The sequence below is a fragment of the Plecotus auritus genome, assembly GCF_963455305.1.
Source record: "Plecotus auritus genome assembly, chromosome: 12".
Classification (NCBI taxonomy): Eukaryota; Metazoa; Chordata; class Mammalia; order Chiroptera; family Vespertilionidae; genus Plecotus; species Plecotus auritus.
Window position 1 is genome coordinate 8,186,286 of NC_137778.1, and position 13,847 is coordinate 8,200,132.

The 13,847-nt window shown below is 58.1% G+C and overlaps 1 protein-coding gene across 14 annotated transcripts in view; it reads right to left on the reverse strand.

Annotated features, from left to right (window-relative positions):
- Positions 1–13,847, reverse strand: part of PLEKHA6 (pleckstrin homology domain containing A6) — a 116,185-nt gene that overhangs the window by 24,761 nt on the left and 77,577 nt on the right. For 8 of the 14 annotated variants that reach the window (XM_080648849.1, XM_080648850.1, XM_080648851.1 and 5 more), the window contains exons 4-11: positions 12,680–12,784; positions 11,907–11,979; positions 9,685–9,785; positions 6,240–6,442; positions 4,528–5,010; positions 2,972–3,458; positions 2,407–2,493; positions 1,372–1,425 (exon numbers count right to left, since the gene is read on the reverse strand). In XM_080648849.1, the coding sequence (XP_080504975.1) occupies positions 1,372–1,425; positions 2,407–2,493; positions 2,972–3,458; positions 4,528–5,010; positions 6,240–6,442; positions 9,685–9,785; positions 11,907–11,979; positions 12,680–12,784 (1,593 nt within the window). Of the gene's footprint in view, positions 1–1,371; positions 1,426–2,406; positions 2,494–2,971; positions 3,459–4,527; positions 5,011–6,239; positions 6,443–6,846; positions 7,528–9,684; positions 9,786–11,906; positions 11,980–12,679; positions 12,785–13,847 lie in introns of those variants that run through there. The other 6 variants (XM_080648853.1, XM_080648856.1, XM_080648858.1 and 3 more) reach the window with 4 other exon arrangements.

Genomic DNA, 13,847 nt, shown 5'->3' on the forward strand with positions numbered 1-13,847 from the left:
TTATCCACGGACTGGACACCCCCAGGGACTGGACAACACGGTGCTGCTTTCTGGAACTAACTGCAATGTCCTTGCGGGCTGGGCGTCTTCCCTGCTGATTGACATGCAGGTGTCAGCGCTTCCCATGCCCAAGGCCTTCTGCGAGGATGAGTGACGAAGACATGAGGCCCAGTGAGGTGCTTGTCACGTGCTGTGACTAGAACCATCCACAGTCATAGTTATCGCCTCTGATGGCATGCTTCTGCTCTTTCGACAGCCCGGAGAGCACAAAACCATCCTGATGAGGTGCGACCTGAGTTTCTTCATTTACTAGATGTTTCCGCGGCTGTAAACTAGGTCAAAGCTCAGAATCCTATTCCACGCTCTGCCATGCACCAGCTGTGTGCCCTCAGCCCACTTCTAGCCTCTCTGTGCTTTAGTTTTACCCGTTATAGAAGGGGAGACTCACAGCACCGCCCCCCCCCCCCCCCCGCCCTTGGAGGGTTTCTATCAAGATTAAATGAGTTAGGCTCTGTAAAGTGCTTAGAATAGCACAGAGCAGAGGAAGCACCCAATTCTGGTAGCTGCGGCCATTGTTGTTGCTATTACTACCATTATGATTTTCCCCACCACCCCAGGCTGCCTCCCATGATTTGTAGCACAGGACTGAGCATGAGAGGATGTGCTCAGAGAAATGCCCTGCGTGCTGACCTCTGGCTGTGAGTGCCACAGCCCCCTGAGCCTTCAAGGCCAGGTGGCCAATGGGCAGAGAGCCCTGGATCCCGGCCCAGGCAGCCCATCGCTTCCATCCCATGGGAACAGTCACTGCCTCTTCAGGACACTCATCAGTGAAACTGGGTTGAAACGACTCCCTCTGTCCACCGTAGCGAATTCGCAGGAAAACGTACGCTGTGTGTGTATGTGAGCTAACAAATATGCTGAATCGACAGAGTTTTTAAGCCATCCTAGGACACGTCTGCCATCCTGTTTACGAATTGCAGAGTCTAACAGGACAATTTCCCAGATTCCCGCTGAACTGAACCCTACCATTTTAGGCCTAAGCATCTCATCTGTGCTACTCTCTCCAGCAAAGATGCAAATTCCTGCCTGCCCCCGGGGGCAGGCCCATCTGGCTGAACAAACAGGAGGTGGCATTAATTATTCATGTGGCCATTTATATTCTCCTTTCCCCGGGAAACTCCCAGCTGCCCTAAAGAGCACGGAAGGGAAGGGGTGTGAAGGCGCAAACCAAAATATAGGCCACTTTGTTGTGTCCTGGTTGTGCCAACAAAGGTTGTCAGATGGATGGAGGATGAGGAGGTGGGGAGGAGGCGGGAAGGAGCGGGGAGGTGACAGGAGCAGGGGTGGCGAGGGGGCACCAGCTCTGCCTACCTGCTGATCCAAATACTCTAGGTTTCTTTGCAACTGAAGGTCTAAAAGTTCATCCTACCCGGAACCCGAGGCCCAACGGCAACACAAACAAACAGGAACAGGACAAAAGAAAACAATAAAAAGGAAGCAAAGCAGTTAAGAGTTAGCTGGGCAAGGACAGGAGGCCTCTCTGCCGTGGAGTCCTGGGGAAGGGTGGGGTGAGGATGAGGGCAGGCACGAAAACTGCCTGCTGGACCGCCCAAGCCAGCCACGGAGAGACATGGGGGGCCCTTGGGGCTCCCTGGTCGGCGGGCCCTCTCAGTTGAGGACAAGCCACTGAGTCGTCTGGTCAGCACCGCCAGCAGATGTTGCCCAGTTTCCGGGGGAAATCTGCTGTTTCTGGGTGGGCATTTCCGTGGGTAAGGCTGGGGTTTGGACGCTGGCAGAGGAGGAGAGGGTACGGAGGCGCAGCCCTCCCTGCCCGGCCTCCTTCACCCTGGCCTCTGGGTGCTGTGCAGGGAGGGGGACAGCAACAGGCCTGGGGGATGAGAGTTCGGCCTGCCCCTCGGTTCTAGTTCTCCAGGTGGAGACAAAACTTTTTAGGAAAAGACACAGTAGAGGGAGAGGAACGAGGAAACAATATGGAACATCTCTTCTCCCCCAGTCCTGCCAGCCTCCTTCCCCAGAGCGGCATTCCAGGCCAGAATAAGCAGAAGCAGGTGCGCTTAGGGGGACAGGCTGGAGGGCCATGCCTGCTGGGAGTTCTAGCCTGAATGGCTTCCCGGCCCGCAATCTGAGCCCCTGTCCAGGCCTCCGGACGAGCTGTAGGATTGAGGCCAGAGGTTCAGGACATCACAATGTTCCAGACCTCCTTTCGTCTCTGCCCTGCGTCACAGAGAAGGGGCCACTGGCACCCAACTCTCCTGGGGTCAGAGTCCTGGCCGGGAGGAAGGAGGTATCCAGAGGCTACTAACAACCACATGGGCCAGGCAGGGGGCACAGAGCCCTCCCGGGAGGAGCGGTCCTGAGCGGAGTGTGGGGGAGGAGAGGACGTACCATCTTATCGTGAACGGTGGGGGGTGGTGGGTAGTTGTAGGGGTACAGTCCTGCAGGGACTGGCCGCCTGTCTCCCAGGTAATCATACTGGAAGAGAAAGGGGATTGGAGAGGTGAGAGGGTCCGGCTGGGACGCGGACTTCCCCACCAACTGAAGTTCAAGGTTAGGGATATTTGTATCCTGTCCCAGAGCAGATTCCAAACTAAAATGGACAGCCTTGCTCCAGTGCGAGCTCCTGGCAATGATCTGTTCAGTCCTGCAGATCTGAACACCGGAGCCCTCGCCGACCTCTTACAGAGAATGAGGGTTCCTGGCATAATCTGGCCGTGGGCACAGAAAGCAACGTTCCTACTTAGGGGGGCAAAGCACGTCCCCTGGGGCAGCTCTCCTGGGGACGGAACCACAGGGCCAGGGGCTCCCTGGGCACATTGCTGGCCCTGTCAACACACAGCCCAGTGTCCCCATGTCCCAGATGCTGCCGCCTCGCCACCTCTTCTCAGCAGTTGGTGTCGGGCTTCTGGGGGACCCCCGGGGATGAGGAGGGAGGGGCAGGCTGGTGGCTCACCTTGGGAGAGCTGATGGACCGTCTCATCACATAGGCGGTGGGGTCCACATAGATGTCCTCACTGCGAGGCGGCAGCCGCTCAAAACGGGCGCTGGGTGAGCGGACGGGGGAGTAGATGCGGGGGCGGCTGTAGGAGCCTTGGCTGGGCGAGCGGGGCACAGAGTGGGACCGGGGCTGCAAGGACAGGCGGCGCAGGGAGCCCGAGGCAGCGTCCAGCTCATCGAAATAGACGGGCTGCCGGGAGGGGCTGGGGATCCAGACGGTGCCATCCTGCCGCCCATAGCCGGCGGGCTCCTTCCACCCACACCCGTTGCGGAAGGAGTGGCGCTTGTCCTCCAGGGCCCAGGGCGGGCTGATGCGGTCGTAGGCGGGCATGGAGCAGATGCTGTCCGGTCGCACCCCCGGCGGGTAGTACTGGTAATCGTCGGGGAACTGGGAGGAGTAGGGGCCGCAGTACTCAGGGCCCCTGCGGTAGAACCTAGAGGGACTGAGGGGGAGGACAGTGTAAGACGTGGACAGAGCGGGCATGGCCCTACCCAGCCGCATCCCTGAGCCCTCCAGCCTGGAGTGGGGGGGGGGCAGGGGTGATTGCATAAGGGGTGCCTCGGGCTGGCCTTGTGAGCAGTCTGGGCACCAGCTTTGTGTCCAGAGGTTCAGGGAAGACCCCGTCCTCAGAGCTCCTCCCTCAACCAGCTCCCTGAGCTTCCATCTCTGTCTCTTAAAATGCAATGGCCCTGGGGAGAAACTTAAAGCCTTATTAGCCTTCGCTATCTCCACGTGAATCAATCTATCAGATCCTGTCCGGAGAGGCGCACAGAAGAGAGCGAGTGCCCCAGGCACCGGAGGAGGGCCACGGAGGAACAAAGAGCGGCTCCCCGCTCTGATGGGACCTGCGCCAAGGGAGGCCTCGCTCCCCAGGCAGGGCGGCGGCCAGGCGCCAGACCACCAGCAGGGAGCAGCCCGCTGCGCTGCTAGGACACTGCCCCTGCCCGCACTGCCCGCGCCGCCCGGCCCCCAGGGCCCAGTTTGAAAGCCAGCCCCTCGATAAAAGAGTCGGTTGGTACAGAGGGCAGAACTGGGGTCAATGAGTGGCAACACTTTGTTTCTTTTCTCTTTGAAAGCCGGCCCATAAACATTGGCTTTCACACAGGCAGAGCTGTTCAGGGATGGAGCTGGCGTGGCGGTTGACCATGCGTCTCCCGCTGGTAGAGACGCTGGAACACAGGATGTTGTAGGAGGGCCAGGAGCCCGGGGACAGATGTCTGACTGGGATAACTTTCAGGACCCTCCCAAACTGCCTGCCTGCTTCCTGGGCCCCCCACACCCTGTGCAGAGACACTGGGTGCTCTGTCCCTTCCTCCAAAGGATGCAGATAGAGAGCAAAATCCAGCCGAGGGAGCCATGAGGGCAGCAAAGGACTTGGCCAAGCGGGGACCCTGAGGCTTTCTTGGCTTCCAAAAGGTTTCCAACAGGGGGTGCCTCTCCTGTTACTCCCCCAGCCCCGCCCTTAGTGGCACAGCACCCCAGCTCCACCCCTGCCCCTCCGCAGGCCTCACCTCCGAAGGTCTTCGGGTGGAGGCACCCCCCGACGCAGGTTCACCCACTGCTGGAGCTGGCTCATGGAGCTCTTGCGCTGGGCAATCTTGTCGGGGTTGGCATGTGGGGGGAAGCTCGGCCGGCGTCCCCCACTCTCTGAGTCCTGAGGCGGGAAAGCTGTGCTCCCTGGCCGGCTTGGGGAGCCGTACTGCCAGCCGTTGGGCTGGGGGGGGCGCTCCCCGCCCCCAGGGACCCTCGGGCCCCCAGGGTAAGGGCTGCCTGGCTCTGAGGCGGGTTCCGGTCCGGCTTGGATGCCATTGGCTTTCGCCAGAGGCTCGCTCTGGATGTCGGGCCTCTCGGGCCTCCTCTCCGCCTTCTCGCAGCCTCGGCCATCGCCCTCCCCTCGGGTCTTGGCCTCCGGCTCAGGGTTGGAGAAGCTGTTGTGAGGTGGCTGGTGGTGGTGTTTGCTGGGTGGGGTGTTTTCCGAGTCTGGCTTCTCGTGGCTGCAGGGTGCCAAGGGAGATGGCGTAAGAGATTCCAGCCCAGCATGGAGTTGGGTGGGGGGTGGTACACTGGGAGGGAGGAAGGGAGTGGAGAGGGATGGGCAGAAAGGTAGCAATGGGAGCAGAATTTACTACATTACAATTCTGTTGCCCAATGACTAGAAAAAGTCATCCGATCTGCCTGGGCCATCTCTTTCGGCCCTCCAGGTCTCCCACGGGCCACTCCACTCCCTTCAGCACCATGCCTCCCTTCAGGACGCCTGTGGGGCCACACATGGGAGGCACCGGGCAGAAGCTGTTGCCTCAAACTGCACAGCATGGAGACATGCTAGTTCCCTTCCCAAAGCAAGCTTCTTCCAGGACTGACTTCTTGTTAGAATATAAGCTCCACGAGGCAGGAACTCGTCAGAATTTTGCTTTCTTGTCTTCCGAGTGCTTCACACATTGCTATTCATAGATGTTTATGAAATGATGAGTGAACCCCTGCAAGTTTGCTGTCCCAGAGCAGATTCCAAACTAAAATGGACAGCCTTGCTAAGGTGGAATCTCATGACAATGTTCTCCCTATAGTTTCTCAAATTCAACACATCCAAGCGCTGGTGTTGAGACATTGCTTGGTCAACATGTCTCAGGCATGTGCATAGACTTGGAATCTGCACGGTGACACCTTCTGGATCCCCGTTAACATCTACTCAACACCAGTTCGAGGAGAGACAGGCGCCTAGACTGCGGCTGGGGACGTGATGGGCACAGCCATGTACTGAGTGCTCACAACATCCCAGCATTCGGCATACTGGTTAGTCCTCACAACGGCCTACGAGGAGGATTATAATTGCTGCCTCTGAGGAAAGGAAGCTCAGGTCCACAGAGGTGAAGTCACTTACACAGAGGTCACACTGTGTGTAAGTGGCCAAGTTGGGATTCGAACCAGAGTCTACTTTCCGTAAAGGTTGTGTGCCTCACCTGCACAGCTCAGAAAAACTGAGCAAGTGACCCTGGCCTTGGGCTCCTGGCCAGCGAACCTGGCTCTCTTTTGGCCTCCACCAGCTCAGAGAGCAGAGGAAGAGCTGGCCAGGGGAACAGACTACCGGCTCTGAGATGGCCTCGCCCGGCACCTGCTCTGTGCTTCCGCCAGCACACCGGGTTCAGCGATGGCCTCGAGCGGGGCCCTTCCTCTCTCTTCCTTTCTCTAGCACTCCCCCACCGAGGCCCAGGACCCTCGCACTCACTTGAGACGCACAGCTTGGGGCACGGACTTCTGGGCTGGGGGGATCTGTACCCGGGCAGCCTCCCCCATGGCCTGGATCCAGGCCTCCTGCTCCTCGGGGCTCTCAGCGCTGAAGAAGTAGGTGCGGACCCCGGCGTGCTCGGCCTGTGGGGAGAGGCAGTGCGTGGAACTGGCCCCGGCCTCGTCCACCCAGCACACAGTCACCTGTAGGGAGAAGACACCCATCCCCACAGAACAGGTGGTCAGGAAGGCCGCTCCCAGGACCTGCAGCTCTTTTTCCCACATGGAGCTCAGGGGCAAGGTGAGGAGGTGGCCCACAGGTACCCCAAGAGCTCCAGCTGGTGCCAGGTGTCTGCCTGGCTAGCTCTCTGGACACCACGGGGCAGCCCAGGTAAGCTTACCTGCCCCACCTGAGGTGATTAGAAGCAGGAGGGACAATTACCATGCCCGCTCTCCCATCAAATTCTAGCTTTGATTTGAAGGGCAATTAGCCAAAGTTTGGGAGAGATCCCTGGGTCTCTGAGAAGCCAGCTCTGTCTCTTCCATGCAGAGACGGCCTGGCCCTCTCCTGGCATGCAAGGGGCATGCACACAGGCAGAGCACGCTACCTAGTCGGCGGCCACGAGCAGGTGCAGCAGGCAGGAACCCAGAAGGAAGCTCCTGTCCAGAGGAGGGTCCTCACGCAGTCAGGAGGAGGAGAGTAGAGAACAGGTCAACCAAACACCAGAGGGAGAGACAGAGACCACATGGCAGGAATGGTGAGGAGGGGACGGAAGCGGAGGCTATTCAAACGATCCCCTTCTGCTCGGTGTTACCATTGGGACCACAGCACCCAGCAATGCCAGCTCAGCCCGCCAGGAGGGGGAGTGCAGAGCTTGCACCAGGGAATCCGGGCTGGTGGAGAGAGGTCAGGGATTCCCAGCACTAACCCTCCCTCTGTTCCTGACCAGCTCTGGTCTGTGGAATGGGGCAGAGCGGGGTGGGGATGGGGAGGGGGGGTCTACTTGGTGAAATTTGAGATTCTTGGGCCCAAGGACAAGAAGCTCCAGGCTAGACTCCTTGTGGGACCTCGGCATACCCCCCAGGTGAGACCCTGGTCTCCCAGGAAAAGCACGTTTATCCCACCCTGCATGAGATCCAGACGTGATTAAGTCTCCGATGGGAACCTCACGTGGCCCTCTGACCCCTTGGGTGCTCTGGGTGTTGAAAGGAGAGAAGACAGGGCTCCTCTGACCAAGCGCCAGGGCTCTCCTCAGCAGCAATGTCAAATCCACACCCTCCAAATGCTCTCCTGGCCGGCCCCACACTCCACCGCGGCCCCTGCCCGCTGCACAGGATGCCGTTCTGGCAAGAGCCCTTCCCCAGTGAGGGCACATCCTCTGTACCCAATGAGGGCAGAGCTGGTCCTCCTTCCCCTGGACCCTGCCCGTCCCCACCCTCAGCAGGGGCCAGCACATCAGCAGAGGCAGGGAGGTGCTGAAGGAAAGCCAACGAGGCTGTGAGGAGGTGTCTGGGGGTTGAAACTACACAGGGCCGTGGTGACCAGGGGCCGAGGCAAGCCCTCTGGGGTGGAGAACACAGGGGTGTCACAGAGGAGAGATGCAGGGGGGACCCTGGGTGTGTCCCGGGGCTGGTAGGAGTGGGCAGCAAGTGAGCTCAACACTCAGCATCCTGTGACCCTCCGAGAGCAGAGCACTGCTCGGGCACCAGGTGCGGGGAAGGCAAAAGCATGCTCTTTGCACTTGAAGAGTCAAGGGCAAGCTGGAGGACAGGACATGCCCCCAGGGAAACAAGGAGGGAGGCCAGGGAACAGCTGCTGGCGACGGGGAGGGGGGCAGAGGGCCTGGGGAAGGCAGGGCGACTGAAGGGCAGTGGGAGGAACACCCGCCTGGAACCAGGAAAGGGGACCAGAGACTGGAGGGAGGTGCCCCAATGGGGTGAAGTCCCCCCCACCCCACCCTGGGGCTGTGGCAGGAAGAGGTCCCGCATTCAGCAGTGGGCTGGGCAGGGACAGTCAAGCTCATGATCAGCCACCCAAGAGTTTCGCTTGGTGGCCACAGCAGGACAAGCCTCCATCTGTGTCAGCAGCCCTCCCTTCCCTGGGGAGGGGCCTCTGAATAGCCAGGGTTAGAACCCTTTGTGGCCACTGAGCACTGCTCTCCCATTGGTTTAAAGAGAAACGAACTCCTTGGGGGACGGGGAGGGAGGAGAGCGGTGATGGCACAGAAGTGAGATCTGGGGTTTGTGGTGGGGGTGCTAGCCATAGATGTTCATCCGAGGCCGGCGGAGCTCCGAGCATGTGTCTGCGCACAGGTCTGGGGGGAGGGTGACAGGCTGTCTGCCTGTGTGGGTGTGTGCGTCTGCTGTTGGTTAAACAGCCCGTTCCTATTTCCACAGCTAGAACCGGCTCCCTGGAGCCTGAATTTTATTAATTGTTCATTCTGTTCACACCTCTGGCAGACAGGACCCCGGGAGGCTGGAAACTAATTATGTGCCAGAGAAGCCCCTCCTTGTTCCCAGAGCAGCACCTGTGTGTGCTGCCCACCGCCTCTCGGTGGTCCGAGTGGGAGGGACAGAAAGAGGCTCGGACCCTGACCTGGGGTGACCTGCAGGCCCCATCCCTGCCAGCTTAGCTTTAGGTCTGCAGGGCCTTGGGCAGTGACTCTCCACTGGGAGAGGGGGCTTGGTGCTGAGAAAATACATGGGCAAATACAGGAAAATAATTTCATGTTTGGAAAAGGGAAAGGAACCTAGAGTCTTTCCATCATAAAATACAAAAATCATGTTGAATAGGTCGTGCATTTTTAAATGTGAAAAAACCCTGCCTCGGATGAGCCAGCTGCAGCCTCTGAGGGGCGGATTCCCAGGGGGCTCCGGGGGAGCGTGCTGAGCGGGCAGCTGAGCACACTTGCTCTCTCCAATTGTCTACATGAGGTCTGCTTCTCTTGATTATAATGAAACTCAACCCCTAATTTCCTCTAAAGACTGAAATTCGAGTAAGTTTGTTGTAGATTCCAGAAAGAACCTCAGCCCCCCTCCAGCCCATCTCCTGCCTTGCTGTGAGGTGCCTGGCCATGGGCAGAAGGTCCTCAGGCTCAGAAAACAACAGGCTACATTTATCGATATTTATCCTAATGGAGCTGATACGCTCCCCCGTCCTCCCAGGAAAAAACTGGGGTACTACTGAAGCACATCTCTACTGGCCTGCCCTGGGGAGGTCACCCACCCCCCAAACCTCGGGAAAGAGGACGGGGTCCCGCACGGCCTCTGCTTAGCCTCAGGACAGGCCGCATGGAGTCCAGGGCACTGCCCACTCGCTCCCTCACTACAACTCCGACTCCTCGGAAGGTGGCTCTTGACCCTTCTCCATTCCCCTGTGCTCTAGGAGAACAGCCCCCCACCCCCACCCCCACCTGACCTGGGAGAGGGATTTCCGGCCAACTGACCTTAAAGGTGTGTTTTCGGCTGATGTTGTCTGAGGGCTGCACCGCGGCCACCCGGAAACTCAGGAGTGGGATGCTGCCCAGGATGCTCTCCTCCTTCTCATCTGTCAGGAAACAGAGGCAGGTGAGGTGCGTGAGTGTGTGCATGTGCAGGGGAGGAGACAGGAGCCCATCAGCCCTGTTATGATAAACTGCAACACACAGTTGTTGCTCATCTACAGTAGGCACGCAGGGCCACCCACACCAGCACACAGGCTGTGCTCTGCACACCACACCACCAAGAGGATGCTCTTGGATCAGGGCCCTGGGGCGTGTGGCTGCGGACATGCTCTGGGCATGGCTAGAGGTGAATGACAGGGAAGCAGTCCCACCCGCGGGGAGCGGACATTCTAGCACACAAGTAAGCAAACCATTTAGAGCTCATTGATCTACGTCAGAAACTGTTCCAAGTGAAATGCCTTCATGGCTGAACCCTCTCAACAGTCCCGTGAACAGGGACGGCTATCACCCCCATTTTCTGAGACACAGAGGAGTAAGTAGTTTGCCCAAGGTGACGTAAGCAGAAAGTGGAGGGCTGCTCTTTGAACCCCGGGAGTCTGACTCCCACGCTGTCATTCTTAACCCCTCCCCCGTGCACAGTGCCTGCCCGACACCAGACTGTTCCAGCGCCACACACACAGCGGGATCGCGGGATGGGGCGTGGGAGCGTGGACGGTGCCCTCTGTGGTTCTGGCTCCTCTGGGGAACTGTCTCTAAGGTTCTTCCCCGCACCCAGAAGCTTGCTTTGTCCTCTCCCGACGCACACGCACACACCCTTTACATCTCTGTGTCTCAGGGCACTCCTGCCCCTGCATGGTCTCCTGGCCCTCTGGTCCCTGGATCAGGCTAACCATCAGGCTGTTACATAATTCATCCTGGATCTCCAGAGGAGCCTGATGGATTAGCTAGTCGGGCACCCAGCTGTCAGCAGGAGGCCCGGAGGGCGGGGTGTTCTGTGGGACAGGATGGGGGCAGCTATGAGGCCATGGCAAGACACTCCCCACTTGCCCAGAATAGCTCCTTATGCCCTGGGCTGGAGATCCTGTAAACCCCCCAGAGAGAGTTCAGAAGAAATCTCTTTGGGCTTATAAACTCCACTAGTTCCCTCTTTCCTCTCACTCATCACTTGCACAAGATACTTGGCCAGCGTCCAGCTTCCTGCGCAGACCCAGCGTGGTACCCAGAGAAGGGCTAAGCCGAAGGAGCAGGAGGGACCAGGCCTGGAGCCCAGGAAAGCAGAGGCTGCCAGCCCCTGGAAGAGACGGCTCTGCCCGTTCCTGCCCAGGTCTGCATTTAGGGGGTCTCCTGAGAGCACCTCAGTGGATAGTGACCCCCAGAGCAGTGCCCTTTGACATGCGCAGATTTTTAAGGTTCTTCTCTCAGGCCAGGCCCAGAGTCTCTCCTCTGAGGAGATCCTGGCTTCCCCCAACTTTGTTCACACTCTATCCTGGAGGCCCAGCCTGGGCAGATTCCTCTGCCCCAATCTTGGGGTTTCTTCTGTGACTGGACCTGTACATGCAGCCCCTTCCTGCTCTCTCCTCAGAGCTCAGGGGGCAGCAACTCAGGGCACAAGAATAGCAGCACTGCGGGGGGGGGGGGGGGCGGGTGTCACTGGGTACAGCCTTTGTTTGCCAAAGTTAATGATTCACTGAGTTGCTCCAGGAAGGCCCAGAGGAGTCTGGGCTCTGCCGTTCCCGGGGCGTGGAGGGGCGCGGAGGAAAAGGGAACAGTCCCTTCTGCTGCAAAGACATTTCACCTTTCTCTCCCCAGTGCCCTGCGTCAGGGCAACACGACCACCACCGTCACCACCCTGCTTGCTCCCTCTGTGCTCTCCCTGAGACAGTGTTGCTGTGTCTATTTTGAAAACACCTTCCTCGAGGTTGCTGCACCAATGATGTCAGATCTTTGCCCTTCTCTGCTTTGGAGAGGGTTGGGAGTGCGTGTTGGGTGAACAAGGAGGGCAGAAGCTCGGGATGTTCATCTATTCCACATTGACGGAGCACCTAAGTGCCCGCACTGAACACAATGGACAAAACCCGCTGCCTTCGTGGACCAGATCGTGCGTCCCATGGGACAGGAGGAAGCGGAGCATACACGCTCCAGCTAGCAGGTGATCTGCTGGTAGTGGTCTGGCAGAATGGGCGGAGTGGTGGGCACTCGCCCCCTCCGGCCTGGGGCAGGCTCACCTTTGTAGTAGAAGAGGCAGCGATCCACCAGGACGAACCAGCGCTTGTTCCACTGCTTGACCCCGGAGCTGGCCTGCGGAGCACGTGGAGGGAGACAGACGGAGGGGCTGTGAGCTGGCCATGGGAGGAGTGGAGGTCATGGGGGAGCACTGCACTAACTTTAAGGACATCCCGCCTCTGGTTGCGGTGCAGCCGCTAACAAGCAGCAGCAACCCCTTGACCCCAGACGCAGGCACCTGACATGGGGTCATTGCCTGTGACCTCCGGTTCTGTCTGTCATCTTGGGCCTCAGTGCTTCCCTTCCCCTTCTTTCCCACCCCCTCTGAAGGTAAAAAGGGCAAGAAATGAGCCAGAATGAGTGAGCAGAGGGCAGGCAGGGACAGCGGCAAGAACAATGGGGAGAATTGCTGGACCGAGACTTAAAGGAGACACCACAACTACCATCCCTGCCATAGCAAGAGGACCAGCTGAGGAGGAGCCAGTAGGTTGCTCCAATAGGGTGGGTAACCTGGCACATTTCAAAATCATTGTATCCGCCCATCAGGAAATCTAGCTGGATTCCCAAATATGACACCAATTTTTCTGTGTGGTTTTGGGAAGATACTTGACTTCTCTGAGCTTCCATAACATTAGAAGACTTATTCACAGAGATACACCAAATGAGCAATGGGAGGACATACCAAAACAGACATGGACTATGGTGAGCACAGCGGAATTACAGTGTTACAAGGAGAAAGCACCGGGCATGGGGGCAGAAGGCAGAGGGGCCTCACCTGTTTGAAGAGCCAGCCCGCCTTGGTGACAGGTGTGTTGAGGTTCCGCTTCATGGAGTGTGAGCGCTTGCCAAAGGCAATGGCCTTGCGGGATGTCCGGGTGGCCTAGGGAGGCAGAGAGGGAAGCTGGCCTGGCTTCTTCCCTCTCCTGCTTCCCGTGCCACTGGCCAGCGGAGCAGCTGTGCCTCTGTGGGTTACACTGCCCTGGGGTAGCCCGAGGCGGCCTCATGCTGGGAGGCCCACCTATGAAGCATGGATGTGTTACTAACTCAGGAGCATAGCCGCTTAAGTCTGACTTTTTTTCTTATTTCCAAAATCGGCTCAAATAATAATCCTGCCTGTCTGACCGCAGTGGGCCTTTTGGGGTTTTCTTGGGGAGAAAGTAAGATTTTTCATTTCACTCCTGGCCTACCCTTCTGCTACTGTCCTTACTCCCTTCCTCTTTCATCGTGCTTTCTGGAACCCATGCAGCTGCAAGTACCTTGCCTGTACCACCACCCTCTCAGAGTCCTGTGCATTCTCAGTGTCCAACAAACCATGGAGCTGGGAACACTGACACGAGGGTTCTAGCTCCTCGCTGCCACGTGGATACCATCCTTCTCCACATCCTGGCATCAGCTCTCTCTCCTGAGGCACCACGGATCTCCCCCCGTTTAGTCCTTCTCATCACCATCGGCTTCCAGAGCATCGTTCCGAGTCGGTCATCCTCTTCGTTCAGTCTTGCCATCACGGTGGCACTGTTCCTGAGGATGACCCACCCACTGCCTTAACTTTATTCAACCTTGATGTCCTCACCTCCAAAACCCTCCACCGCCACCCCAGCAACTGATTCTCGTGGCCATTCCTTAGACCTGGCTAGCACCTCAGTCCCTTCACGGCTAACATCTTCAGTTCTAACATTCTCATTTTCTTTTTTTAAAAAATATATTTTATTGATTTTTTACAGAGAGGAAGGGAGAGGGATAGAGAGGTAGAAACATCGATGAGAGAGAAACATCTATCAGCTGCCTCCTGCACACCTCCCACTGGGGATGTGCCCACAACCAAGGTACATGCTCTTGACCGGAATCGAACTTGGGACCTTTCAGTCCGCAGGCCGACACTCTATCCACTGAGCCAAACCGGTTAGAACCATTCTCATTTTCTGATCAAAACATTCCACCCTTTG